This window comes from Poeciliopsis prolifica, unplaced genomic scaffold, assembly GCF_027474105.1.
Source record: "Poeciliopsis prolifica strain line A6 unplaced genomic scaffold, Auburn_PproV2 SCAFFOLD018, whole genome shotgun sequence".
NCBI classification, from domain to species: Eukaryota; Metazoa; Chordata; class Actinopteri; order Cyprinodontiformes; family Poeciliidae; genus Poeciliopsis; species Poeciliopsis prolifica.
In genome coordinates this window covers 262,881-276,590 of record NW_026562393.1, presented here as the reverse complement: position 1 = coordinate 276,590, position 13,710 = coordinate 262,881, and the positions used below count along the sequence as shown (strand labels likewise).

At 42.4% G+C, this 13,710-nt stretch overlaps 1 protein-coding gene across 1 annotated transcript in view; it reads left to right on the top strand.

Annotated features, from left to right (window-relative positions):
- The first annotated feature begins 190 nt into the window (after positions 1-190).
- ankfn1 (ankyrin repeat and fibronectin type III domain containing 1) overlaps positions 191-13,710 on the top strand; it is a 74,548-nt gene continuing 61,028 nt past the window's right edge. Inside the window, exons 1-5 of the mRNA XM_055043205.1 lie at positions 191-390; positions 2,989-3,116; positions 3,192-3,431; positions 6,996-7,216; positions 12,114-12,370. Of these exons, the coding sequence (XP_054899180.1) occupies positions 3,001-3,116; positions 3,192-3,431; positions 6,996-7,216; positions 12,114-12,370 (834 nt within the window). The 5' untranslated portion in view covers positions 191-390; positions 2,989-3,000. The remainder of the gene's footprint in view (positions 391-2,988; positions 3,117-3,191; positions 3,432-6,995; positions 7,217-12,113; positions 12,371-13,710) is intronic.

The following is a 13,710-nucleotide window of genomic DNA, read 5'->3' as shown; positions in this document are numbered from 1 at the left end:
CCCCCCCTTTTCTTTTTGTCTTTTGATCTTTTCTTCCCTCTCTCCTCCCTCCTGCCTTGAATAGGGGAACAGAAGGAAACCTCAGGCCCTCCTTCCTCACGTCTGGCCGTCCAATGGGAGCTGGGTGGGAGGCAGATCAGCGGCGGGGCTCACACCCTCCAGATGTGGGACTCGCTGCACTCAGTTAACCACAGTGAAACGTGAGCTCCCTCTGCTCCTCTCCAGCCCGGCCGTCTGTATTTTTGGGATGTTTTAAACGGGCCGGGACAAAGACATGTTTCCAGGCCAGGGCCCGGTCTGAGCAGATGTTCCTGCTCTGTGGAGGACAAGGGAAGAAGGACGAGGCGGAGGAGGAGACCTTATTTCTCCAGAGAAAGGAAGAGATAGACGGTAAAGTTGGGTTTTGGTGCCTTGAAGCAGCTGTGAAGCTGGAGCTCGGTTGACAGTGGCAGCTGTATTGCTTGTGGGTTAAACTCTGTCTTAGTTTCTTGTTTGCTGTCAGAAATTCTCAGATTTGGACTCTGATTGGTTTGTGGAGGCACAGATTGATTCACTGTGGAATGAGCAATGTGTTGACGATCGTCTGCCTATTTACGACTTCAGCCACTGCTTCGAAAAGGCTAGAAATGCACATAGGACTCTGTCCAGGTTTCAGCAGCTCTCTCTTATAAAATGGGAAGCAGCTTACACTTGTATAGCTCTTTGGTCCAGAGGTCCACAAAGCACTTCTCACTACATTCACCCATTCATTCACACTCACGGTGGCAAGCTACTAGACAGTAGCCACAGCTGCCCTGGGGCACTCTGACAGAGGTGAGGCTGCCGTGCCACCAACAGGCAAAGCAGGTGAAATGTCTTGCCTCAGGGCACAACAACAGAGAAAGACAAAGATGGAATTGGACCAGCAACCAATTGATTGTTGGACCAACTCCAACTTCTGTCGCCACCCTGTCAAATGTCTTATTCCCTCTCAGCTAAATACCACATGTTCACCACGGAGACAGTAAGTAGAGAAGTTTAAAGACAGTCATAAACAAGTTTATTATTAAATCCTGATTATTGTGACACATAAACACATTTTAACAAGATTTTCAGGTTCCAGCAAGCTCCCCATAAAGGAGTGATGAGCTTTAGCTGTCAGTCTGTAGCTAATCTTCACGGTCTTGTGAGACCTGTTGGTTTAAGTTTACCAGTGAGCAGATTGGAACGGTGAAATTTGCATGTAGTTCTCACCCAAGCGTGGAGTGATGGCGTCGTCAGGTAGAGTTACCGACTGATGGTCAACAGACTCAGTTGGTACATCACACAGCATCAGCATCACTGGATGGAGTTTGATAGAAGAAGTTTGGCAAATATCTCGCAAAGATACACACTGTCTCATTCCTGTCTCAGGCCGAGATGTCACGGAATTGTACTTTGATTTCCTCACTGAAGTGTTGGGTCTTCCCAACGTTATCCACATCCTATGTAGTGATTTATAAACATGACAACTTAAGGGGTAACCCAATTTCCCCTTTGTGAACAAGAAAGTCTAAACTGGAGGCCTACTACCTACAGGACAGCGTGTCCAAGCATTCGGCGCATCTTCAGTCGATTACTGTCATGCGGCTCACCGTCCCTAAACAACCGTCTGTTGTCTTGCGTACATCCAGAGGTTATCTTCGTCACCAGCTAACTGGGAATAAAAAGGCATCATAGCATGGAGTCAAAATGTAGTTTTTCTGGCTGATGAAGACGAGTGAACACCCACTCTTAAAACTAGTGATGAGACTAATATGAACTGTTTGCAACGTCAAGGGTTTTATTTTATGAGCTTGTGGTAATCAGTTCAAGCAGTCCCATATAATGCTGCTATTGCTAGTTCCTAATTGCTAGTTGATGGCTGTTTTTTTATAAGGACGGTGAGTCACTGTGCAGCTCAGGTTTGTAGAAACCACTCTAAATTTAATTCATAGGTCTTAGAATGTATTTGCCCTCTTTCAAATATCTGTCGGTTTTGTGTTTGAGTCTCACCATAAATGTTTTATATAATCAAATGAGTGTTTTAAGTAAAACATACGTAACCCGAGTAAACACAAAAGGCAGTTTTACATGCTATAATCCATGCTGAGTTATTAATTACTTGTGAGTCTCTGCAAAAGTTGAGTTCATTAAGCCTTAACCAGATCTGTAGCAGCAAGCATTTTCCTAAAACTTTGTAACTTTCTGTTTGTATTATAAAAATCACCTTTAAATGTGCTATCCAAATAAACTCTGATTTGATTTTGATTTTCATAAGCCCCTGAAAAGCACCTGTCTGACAACATGAAGTAGTTTTGCATGTCACAAAACACAAAGACATTTCAGGTTTACCAAAAACATCTGCCAAGTGGTTGCTAAGATTTTGGGGGAAATACTACGTGACCCAATGAGAAAAAAGACAGTAAGATGTTACAGAAGGTGTGCATCCTGTTGCATCTCCTATAAAAGCAACACATCTTTAAGGGAAAGAAAAAAGAAGAAAAAAACAACTCTACAGCGGATAATAAGACCTCCAAAGGGTAACAAAGGACATATACCAATCATAATAGACTTTTCCAAAAGGGGTAATGTTGGTTCTCGATGTGAAATGGTTTCCTGTAGTTACCTGAGATTATTTTTGTTTGATTTTTCCAATATCTTTTTGTTCGACAGTAGAAAGCTTTAAGTCATGTAGGTTGTCCTGTTGTGTTTTTGTGCATCGAAATGTTTCCAGCTACTTCTGTAAGACATAATGACCACTGAATGACACATTAAAAAGAACAAAAGAACATATTGTTTAATGGCTAACATTGTGCAGGAAATCTATCTGTAAATTTGACAAATACTGATACAAACCTTGACATATTTGCCATACCCCATTAAATATATGGAAACGGTCAGTGTGGGAATTCTGTTGCTACTCAGTTTTTCATTTAGATTTGTGGGAATCAAGTAGATCCTTTTTTGTTCTTTCTTTTTTTCTCATAGAAATGGCTGAAGATGTCTGTGGATTCTGAGAACTCCTGTGTTCTGCTGTCGTCCCGAGAGTCCAGGACCTCCTGCATCTTCCAGGCTGCGGACGAGAGGGATGAAATCCCAGGAGTGGGCGAGGAGAGGTAAGAGCTACGAACGGGGTGGAAGTCGGGCGTTGAAACAAGAGCCCGTGACGGTCTGCCTCTGTCCTCCTGCAGCGTCCTGGAGATGCTGAGTTATTCCAAGTACTCGGACCTGGAGACATGGCTGTGCATGCCGTCCTCCCTGCTGCTGTCCAGGCCCCTGGACGGCACCCACACCTCCTCTTCCTGCTCAACCCTGTCGTCCTCGCACGCGTCCAACCGCTCCTCCAACTCGCCGACGATGTCCTCGTCGTCGTCGGCGGCCTCCATCTCCCGGCGCTCCATCTGCAGCGAGCCGGGAGAAACCCTGCTCAGGTAAATCATCGCTTTTAGAGTCCAAACGAGTGGATTTGATTTAGAATCTCAACTAAATGAGTCAGAAACCTGTAAGTGATTAAAATTTTTGTTTTATGTTTCAGATTAAAAAAACCAAATCTTAATTATTATTTTTTTAAATATTAATGTATTTTATACATTTTAATATCCTATTTAGTTTCTACATTGATATGTTCTCATTTGGTTTCCTGTAGAGCATACATCTTCCCAAATGACAAAAAAAAAGAGATCAAATCTATAATGTTTTATCGGAATAAACTGATATGATGGGATATGTAGGTTTAGAAAAAGTTTAGAAAAATCAAAATATTTTGGCATCACTGGGCAGAATTTCATTTAGTTACATTTTTTTAATGAAAACATGAGCTGATTAGTTTATTTTAATATATATATAAAAAAACAATCTCAGCTGTTTCTGTGGAACGAAATGGAATCTATAGGGTAACTGTGTATCTTAATTATTCAGAATATCATTGAAAAGTTCATTTATTGGAGTACTTAATTGAAATAAATGAAACAAGCCACACAGTATGATGTTTTGGCTAACAGCTAAAGACGACTCGGTTTCTCCGGAAACGAGAATATGTGCTCAGGTTTGGGCTGCAGGATGTAAGGGGAAACAATTAGGATTGCAATACTGTTATTGCTAAATAATAGAATGATGAGACGTGTTGGGATTATTACACGTTTCTTTCTTTGATGTCTTTCTTCTCGACGTCGACTCCTGGTGTTTGCGTCAAGACCAAAGACAATTGGTCAACCAGCCATGTGGTCACACTTGGCTGTTATCAGGAAGGCTCTGCTCCAGACGTTTCTAGGTTCTACTAAGTTGGCAGTGATCAGAGTTTTGTGTGGCTTGTGAAAACAACCCTAAAAATGTGGTCAAACACAGTTAATTAGAGATTTAAAATGGAAGCTATTACTCTCTCACACATCAGGCAAAGGTTGGACTGAATTGGTTTATGCCCTTTATAAATGAAATCAACATTTGAAAACAGCTTTTTGTATTTCTGTACAGTTATGTACGCACATGTCCAGTGGTCTCACTATGAGAGCTTGCAGAGGGCTTTGTGTCGTTTTCTTCTGGCCCTCTGTTGGCTTTAGCCTGGCCCGAGGAGTGAAGTATCTTCACGCTGGGAACATTCATTTTCTTGCGGATCTGCTGTTTCCCGGCCTAATGACTCACTCCTGACCAGAATAAATTCTCACGCTGAACAATTATGCAGCTCTGCAGGAGACTGGTGTCAGGGAATTAAACCAAAACCTGCTGAAAACCAGACGGATGACTAATAAGTTCTGCGTGAAGAGGGAACTCGCTCGGGAGTAACTCTCCGGGTCCAAACAGTTTTCCAGTAAATAACCACATAATGAAACGAATAGCTTTGGGAATCTGTAACTCCCAGCAGAATTTTTTTTCTTTTTTTTGGATCACACTCCTGGTCTTCCATCTCATTTTAATAATCGGAAAGTTTACTGTTGTCCATAATCTAAAATACTAATCTGCTCTCGGTTACATAACTCCCTCAATTATAGTGGTCAGTCCAATGTCAGTCAGTCCAATGTCCCCCCTCCTCTTTCTCGTCCCATGATGGAAAATGTTAGAAGCAACTGAAAACAAAAAAGACAGTTTTCTCGTTTCACTTATCATCATAAGAACTTTAACGGGAACTGGGAGCTGAGAGGAACGTTCCTCTGGCAGAACCTCGGCCCAGTCCCCGGCAGAGACAACGGGTTCTGAAAACAGCGCTGCGGTCGTGCCAGAACAAAGCCGGGCTGTAGACGGCGCTCCTCCCTCCTCCTGCAGCTGGAGGGAACATTGTTCCTCATAAAGAACCTGTCTGGCTCCATGGTGATGGCCGTCACAAGCGGCAGAGATAAGCTGCGCGGCGGCAGGGCGCCCGAGGGGAAAACACCGGTGTTTATAGATGTAGAGGAAATGGAATATGAGGAAGTTTGGTCATTAGCCACATGCTGAAGTTGAGCTGGAGGAGGTCTTCAGACAGATCTGACACACGAGTCTGGAATGTGCTTTAGATGGTCCGCAGGGGGGGAGATTATTATTTTGTGTTATTTTGTTGGAAGTTACTCATATTGATCGTTTTTATTCAAGCTGCAGTGGAGCTCAGATTATTTTTACTTGAGGTCATGTTGCTTTTTTCCCAACAAATTACCATCAATAAAGCAGGTTTTTTGGGGTTTTTTTGGTTTTTTTTTTTTTTTTTTTTTTTTTTTTGCATTTATTCAGGTTATTTTCTTTGAAAATAAATCAGTTGCACTTCACAGTTACAAAACTTTACATATCTCTTTAAGTTTTTGGATCTTTTAGGGCAACACTGTAAGCGCAAAAATGTTTTAACGTATACAGTTTGTATACTTAATAATTTGACAAGCTGTATCTGCTGTTTTGGATTTGTGAAAGACTGAAAATAAAATCCACAAATACAAAACTCAATTTCAAATTGCTCTGTGCCATAAATACTCCCATGTGAAACATTTAATGGTGACAAAACTGTAGGAGCTAAACATATCCGAATCCAATGCCTTTTAATCGCATTGCATCGGCCTTCAACTTTCCATTCATTAAAGCCTCGCCACATAAACTCTGATATCTGAAGCACTTGATTCTCGATTTCCTTGATTAACACATGCAGGCAGTGAGGTAAGGTAACACCACTGCAATCCACCACTGAATACCTGAGAGCAGCAGCGTTTCTTCAGTCCTCTGTTAGTTCTGCTTCATTGGGAATCCATAGAAAACCTTTTGTCAACCGCAAAAGTTTGACTCGTGTCTCAGACAGCACTCAGCGGTCCCTGGCTGGTTGTGACTGTTCTAACGAAGGACGTGTACGTACGCTGATGGACTCAGTCAGAGATGCTGAGTTGGACCGAGCTGCTGGACTTTATACTCAGGAGGAAAAATAAAAGGAGGCAGCGGGTGAGGGGATCATGGAGGAGTCGCAGCTACGTCGTTTCGGAGGACAGGTGAAAGCTGAAAATCTTGTTTGAAACGGGGATTTGTTGCCCTGAAAAAGTTTGACAAAAAGTTCAGTTGACTCACAAGGACACCGGGTTGATCCTTGCACTGTTTTAACGTTTTCTGCGCCGTCTTTGAATACCTCAAAAGCAACTGCTGACCCGTTCTTCCTACAGTCGTCTTAAACTCTAGAGAGTTCTTCACAGGGCTCGGGTTGGGCCAGCATCTTCTTTCTCAAATATGCATCTGGAATGAGTTTGGAATGTGCTTTTCCACTGGACATCAGTGGTAAAAGATATGGTCTTGCTCTAAAAATTCCCCATTGGTCTTCCTGCAGTCATTCCGCCATCCCAGAATTGGACGTTAGCTTTGCCAAGAACAGCACCTTTCCATGATGCCCATAGCTTCAGGAAGCCTAGCTGCATGGAATTGGTTTCCCCAAGTGACTCAAAGTAGACATCAAGAGCAGCCAATTAGCATTTTAGTAGTTATACCACAATGTTAACTGTTGGCCAGGTGAGTTCAGCTAGTTTAGCTCTAAGGTGTGAGTATTTTTCTCTTCTCTGCAGGGCCTTGGACAGAGAATCCACTTTTCTCACACCCGCCTTGGGAAAGGAGGCAACGTTCCTCTCTACGCCTCTCCTGCCCATCCTTTCCTCTACACCTGCTGCCGCTTCAGAGACCGTCTCGCGGTCGGCAACGGGAGAGTCCACCTCCTGCAGCGGCGTCAGCGTCAGGAAGCGGCGGCGGCTCGCTGCCAGCCCCGGAGGACTCCACTGGACCGCTGAAGGTCAGAACTAATGGCAGCTAATGGCATCGGGTTGTAGAGAGTCAGAGCATTGGCGGATGTCAACAGAAAGGACATCTTCAGTCGGGGATCTGTACTTGGAACACTTGCTTTTCTTTCACTTATTATTTGATCATTTGAACTTTGTCTTTAACTCACCTCTCTTTGTTTTTAATCACATTTTTTATGTGAGAAAAGTTAAAAGCTCTTTAGAGTTTAGCAAATTGTGTGTTTCAAAACGAAGCGAAGGAAATCAAAGATTTGTATTGAAGGACTTCATACAGATCAGCCATTGCAGAGACGGAGTTTACTGTGGATAAAAATAAATAGAATCGGAAGGACAAATAAACCAGATTTACAAAATAAAAAGAGAATATAAAAATATTTATGTTAAAAATGTGACATCCAAATGAAGAAACTTAAAAAAAACAGAGAATCATCTCATTTAATCTTGACATCCAGCTCCTTCACTAGGATGAAAAGAGTTTTAACAAAAAAAAAAATTCAATAGGTCGGTTTTGAATCTGGCTCACCAACCCAATATCAACCCTAACCCTACCGTAACCCTTTATCCGTACTCCATCAGAAGGTCTGGGAGTCTTCGTCGTTTGTTGAGAGAGAGAAGAGGAGGCGAGGTGTTGATATGATGCAGAAGACGGTTCAGGCTTTGGTGCTGGAGTCGCTGTGGCTGTTTACTCTGAGCGGCGCTTCACTTCCTGTGGGAGTCGCTCCGCTCTTTAGCTCCACCCTTTTGGAGAATGATAACGAGCTTCCTGGGGGAACAGATTAGAGCAGCGGTTCTCATTTCAGCTGAACGTCTTCCAGGTGTTTCTCTTGGCTTCAGCTTTGGTCACCCTGCATTCAGATAGGCCAATTTACACTTAGTTTGAGAAGTTTCCATCCACTCATTGTTTGCGGAAAATGTCATGCTATTTAAGGGCTTTCACTGTTTTGTTTTTATAGTTCTTTTTAATGATACATTTTCAGCAAAGTAAAGGTCAGAGCTCTGGGAAAGCTCTTCCAGAAGCACACCCAACCGTGTCCAAGTTTCAGTGCACCAGTACCACTAGCAGTAAGACAGGCAATGGTAGCAGGACATTGATTGTGGAGAGGGGAATCTTACTCCAAGTCCATGCTACCATTGAAATGGCAGAAAAACACCTTGCAGAATTCCACTACATTTCAGTTTCCATCATCAACAAATGCATAATGGCAACAGTTCCTGACATGATTGAACCGAATTGCCAAACTGTTGAGTGAAGCCCTACTGAGAGACCAAACTCAAGTTAGACTTTACATTGGGGAGCACAGAGGTTACAACCAGAAGCATAGAGTAGCAGGAGCTCTTTAGTGTTTCCTGAAGAGACAGAACTCCCCCTCCGATACTCAGATCACCGCCAGACACCAACTATAACGCATCTTTCTTTGTATAAACAGCTCTACCGGCTGCAGAGCAGTCCCTAAAGCAGAACCAGTGTTCTTAATCATCTCCCTACATTTTTTTAAGCTATAAGATCTTCAACTTCTGGCTGTAGACACTGAAGACTTTGCAAGCGATACGGTCAAATCTATTGATCCTATATTCTCTAATGTACCTCACCTTTTGTTTATGATGCAAAGATTAGTTTCTGTTTTTTTTTTGTTTTTTTTTGTCTTATTTTCTCCAGTGGTCTGGTCACTCACTCTGACGTTCTCCCTGACTGAAATAGTTTTATTTGGGACGTTGCCTAACTTCTGACCACCAGATGGTGCTGTGTCTCCATCGTTCTGTGCTAAAAGTTGTGGACACGGGAAGCTTGGATTTAGTTATTAAGGATGACTCAAGAGATGACACCGTTGTCTTTGATACAGTTAGCTCTGGGATCTCTGATATTTTTACGCTGCTAACTTGCACAGAGCCGAGATAAACTCAAGACTCTGCAAGACAGACTGAACCAACGTCACATCTCTGCTCTTTGTGCAGGCTCTTAATCTCCACTGAACTTTAATAAAGTGACTCTGCAGGTTTTCCAGTGAGATTAGGAGATTTTTAATTTATTTTTAGTTTGCCTACCATGGTTACGCGGAGTGAATGCAGACAATATAACAGTAGACCTGAGGCTTACAGCAGGAATGAAGTGGAGATGGAGCGTTCTTCAGAAAAGAAACTTGTCACACAGCAAGGTAAAATCTGTCACCTCAGATGGAACAAATATATTTATCTTTAGAGTTTGTAGTTTAAATCTATAGCATAGCAAAACAAATTAATAATTAAATGGCGGGACCTGAAGCGGATTGATTTTTGCGTTTTCAAATTCTGCACAAATCAGAACAACAATCAGGAGTTTCACTCAAACTTTTAGCACTTTTTTAAAACTGATTCTGCCGGATGGGTTGGTGTTTCCAAAGCTATTACTTCTCTCTTCAGCCTGCAACAAGCGGTACAGATGTGATAAACTCTCCCGATGTGTTTCAGTGATGCGATCGGTGTGTTTGTCAGGTCGATTTCCTCCTCATCAAACATTCATGGCTCTAACTCTGGTGTATCACCAGCAGCAGCTGCGCATCTCCAGCTTCTGCAGGAGCCACATGACACACATGTTCAGAAACCTCATGTTGCATCAGGCCAAAGCATCATTGCAATTGATGGTCAGGTGCTCCAAAGTTTTTGCTTCTAAAATATTCCAGAAGAGAAGTACTGGAAGGTTTCATTTCAGAAAGATTTTTGTCTTTGAAGGAAAAGAGAAAAAAAAAAGTTTTGGTGAGGTTTGGTGCTTCGACCCACATGGTTCAGTGCTTAACGGAGCTCTATGGCTCCACCCGGTGGTTGTTGACTGCCAACGCTTTGAGACAGAATTTTTTTTTTTTTTTAATTTGAGGTTTGTAAAGGTTTACAGAATACCATATACTGGTGCATCTCAACAAACTAAAATATAATTGCAGTTCATAATTTTTTTTGACTGAATGGAGTATAAAAACATACTGTAAAAGGAGAATTACACATGGACTGTGTTCAAGCTCTTCTGTCTGAAACTCATTTTCTTTGAAGATTAAAATGCTTGAAGAGACACCAAGACAAATTGTACAAAAAAAGTGGAGTTGATTGTTTTCAAAATTTCATTTCAATCTGGGAAGACTGGAGAAGATCGACTGATCATAAACAATCTCATCCTTGGATGACAGAAGAAGTTGCTCCTGGAAAACATTTTGATGCTGTGTTTCATCCTTTGGTTGATTCGGAAGGAAGTCTGCTCAATCTGAGGAGGAACAAGTTCACAAATGTATTGGATCAGAATTTTTTAATGTTGGCATGATGTGGGATTCACAGTACCTCTCCACTTTTCTTTCTGCAAATGCCCCCAACTAGTCAGGAGGACATAACCAGGTTGCTGATAATTCCTGTACTTTCTACAAAATTCCTCTCTGTCTTTGTTGTCCTTCGCTTCCAAAAGTTAGTGGTCTCACCGATGCATCAGGCTTTGCAACAGTGGCATTACTGCATCACCCTCATCCCTCTTGGTTGTTGGAAAACTTTCTCCTCTGAGGTTCAGCCTCTCCGCTCTCAGAACTTCTCCCGGCGACATCTTGTTTGAAAGCGCCTACTTGACTAAGTGAGCGACTGTTGCTGACAGAACTTTGGATATTAAAGTCATGGTTTCCTCTGGAGTAATAAAGGTGTTGCTCTGATCAGTGGTGGTATAGAAGGCCCTGAACTAAACGGAAAAGCTCTGGATTTACCGCTCCATGTCTGTGACCTGAGTGTCCTGAAAGGAGCTTGCTCTGCAGGGTGGCTAGGCTGTGCTTCAGAGATGAGTAGAGGATCTCTGACATCTGGGGAAAGCTTTAGAGGAAAGCTGCTATTTCTCTGAACTGACTGGAGTCAGTTATGGAGGTTCTTCAACAGCACCAGTGATAATAAAGTATTTCTTCTTCTTCCCAAGGATAATGGACAAAAAAGAGAGACACTTTTCACATCACATTTAGTAGACACCGACTGTCTGAAACACCATTTTATTAAATGCAGAGTCAAGTCGATGTGATGTGACTTCCCCCAGCACCTTTCAGTGACAAGGAAGTTCAAAGTGCTCATGTTTTGTTGCATTTCCCTCCGAGCGAAGGAGTTTGTGTTCTCAAATTTGAAGTTGAGCTGGATGGCTTCCATGCAGCACAAACAGCTTCCTTTTGTTTAGCCTCTGACCGTCCTCATGCAGCTTTAATGCAGCTGCATCACCTGAAACTCAAAACCTCCTGAAGCAGGACGACGTGCTGCAGCTCCCGACCCACTCGGACCTCCATACCTCGTTTTATTTGTCAAACCTGTCAAGACATTTCTTATGTGTTGGTACACCTGAGCTTCTGCGAGCTGATTTAGTTCTGCGTTGTGCTTTGATTGCAGTACTGACTGACAGTAAAGCAGATCTTAATTTGACGCTGTTCTTCAGATGCAATTTTTCTCATTTCCAGCTAAAAACGTTTTGAGTTTTATCTGACAGCTAAATCCACCGGCTGAACTGATCTTACTGTAACATTCTGAGAGAAAAAAAATGTATCCGTTTTTCTGTTTTTGAGATAATTTAGTTTCTTATGTGTAATTATGCAACATAAACAGTCTATTATAATTCAAAGTATTCATGTTATGTTATGTCATGTCTGTCTGATCAGTCTACTTACTCTGAGCATTAAAATACTACATTACTCTAATGAAATACGAAAACACCCTGTGTATGCATGCGTGTATGTGTGTGTGTGTGTGTACGTGTGTGTGTGTGTGTGTGTGTGTGTGTGTGTGTGTGTGTGTGTGTGTGTGTGTGTGTGTGTGTGTGTGTGTGTGTGTGTGTGTGTGTGTGTGTGTGTGTGTGTGTGTGTGTGTGTGGTTGTGGTGTAAAGTAACCACCGGTCATCTCTGGTTTCTATTCTCCAGGTTCTGTGCAGCGCGACTTCTGGTCATCCGATCCTCCAGGTGGTTCGGCAGCAGGTGGAGCCAGAAGAGCCGGGCCGAGTGGGAGGAGCGATGCCCTGGGTCAGACGGACAGAGTGACACCTGTGTGGCCGGCAGGTGAGCGGGTCGCTCTGAGGAAGACCTTCTCAGCCGACGATCAGCTGCTGAGGCCGGCGGGCGGAGAGCGAAAGCTGCTGAACCACCTGGAGAGAGGAAGAAAGAAGCTGCGCAGCATCCATGTGAGTCTCTGATCTGAGGTTTTGATCTCATTCTGGAAATATGCATCAGGGATTCTACATTTTGTAGCAGTTTCTTCTGATTTTGAATGATTTAATGCTTTTATTTTGAAAATATCCATAAGTATTTCTGCTGTTATTCTACCACTTTCTTATATTTTTTTGCCACTACTACTAATACCAATAATTAATAATAATTAGTAAAATATTCTTATTCTGAAATTATGCACCAGAATTTTCTCTTAATTCCCAAAGTATCAGTGTTTGCCATTTCTCCCCCCCACCAAAAAAAAATATGTAAGGTTTTGCTTTTATTTTGAAAACATTCAGCAGAGTTTCTGCTTTTACTCTCCAAACATTTCCCGGACTTTCTGCTCTTATTCTGAAAATGCTTACCATAACCGTTGAGCTTTTAGCTCCAGCTGTGAGGCAGTCTCTGTTCTAGAATGAAAATCTAATCTGAGAGAAAATCCTGCATTCAGAGGGAAGGTTGTGTTTGATCTGCTCGTTTTTTGTTTTTTTTATCAGATAAGTGTTGTTTGTGCTGAAAATGTGTGTCACTAACTATCGGGGTAGTTGCAAAATCAGATTTGTGATGTAACCTGAGGATTCTCTGAAAGTTTAATTGGTTTTTGACACCAAAGAAGAAACGTCAGCTTTTCATAATGCTGGAGTTTTACCTTTTAGATGAATCCTTTAAAAATATTGATTTGAAATCAAATCGCTCCATTTGATATTAGTTTATCTTTTGTGATTTTTGGCAAGTATCTCTTTGTTTTTACAGTTAGGTCTGTTTTGTTTTCCCATCAATCATCTGCTGCAGACCCATTGGTTTCTCCACAGCATCTTCCTCCTCGACAGTGAAGAAGCTTTTTCATTACTTCGTTGGTTTGGTCACAAAAAAAAGTTGCCGCTTCCTTCCGTCTTTAGGCCATCTTTCCCGTCTAAGCTTTTATTGTGAAAAGGCCGCAGGAAGTTTGGGATTTCTTTGGAACAATTGGATGCCCAGGTGGAGTCGAAGGCGCTGGCGGTTCCAGCATTTGGATGGCTTTGGTCTGGTGGCCGTCCTCAGCAGCTGTTGCCCTGTTTTCCGGCTCAACCCTGTGGCACTGTCAGGACATGACACCGTTTTGTTTGTTTGCAGCTTCAGCCCTTCTCCAAGCCGAACCTGGTGAACCTCTCCAGTTACACACTCTTCAGTGACTCAACCAGCCTTCTGGACTCTGGACAGACACTTTTTTCCCCCCTGTCCTTTTTCAATGATTTTAAGCTGTTTTGAGCCAAATTGAGCCGCAATATGTCATGTCAGAAACTATCAGAAAAGGGTAATGACCACCAGTTTC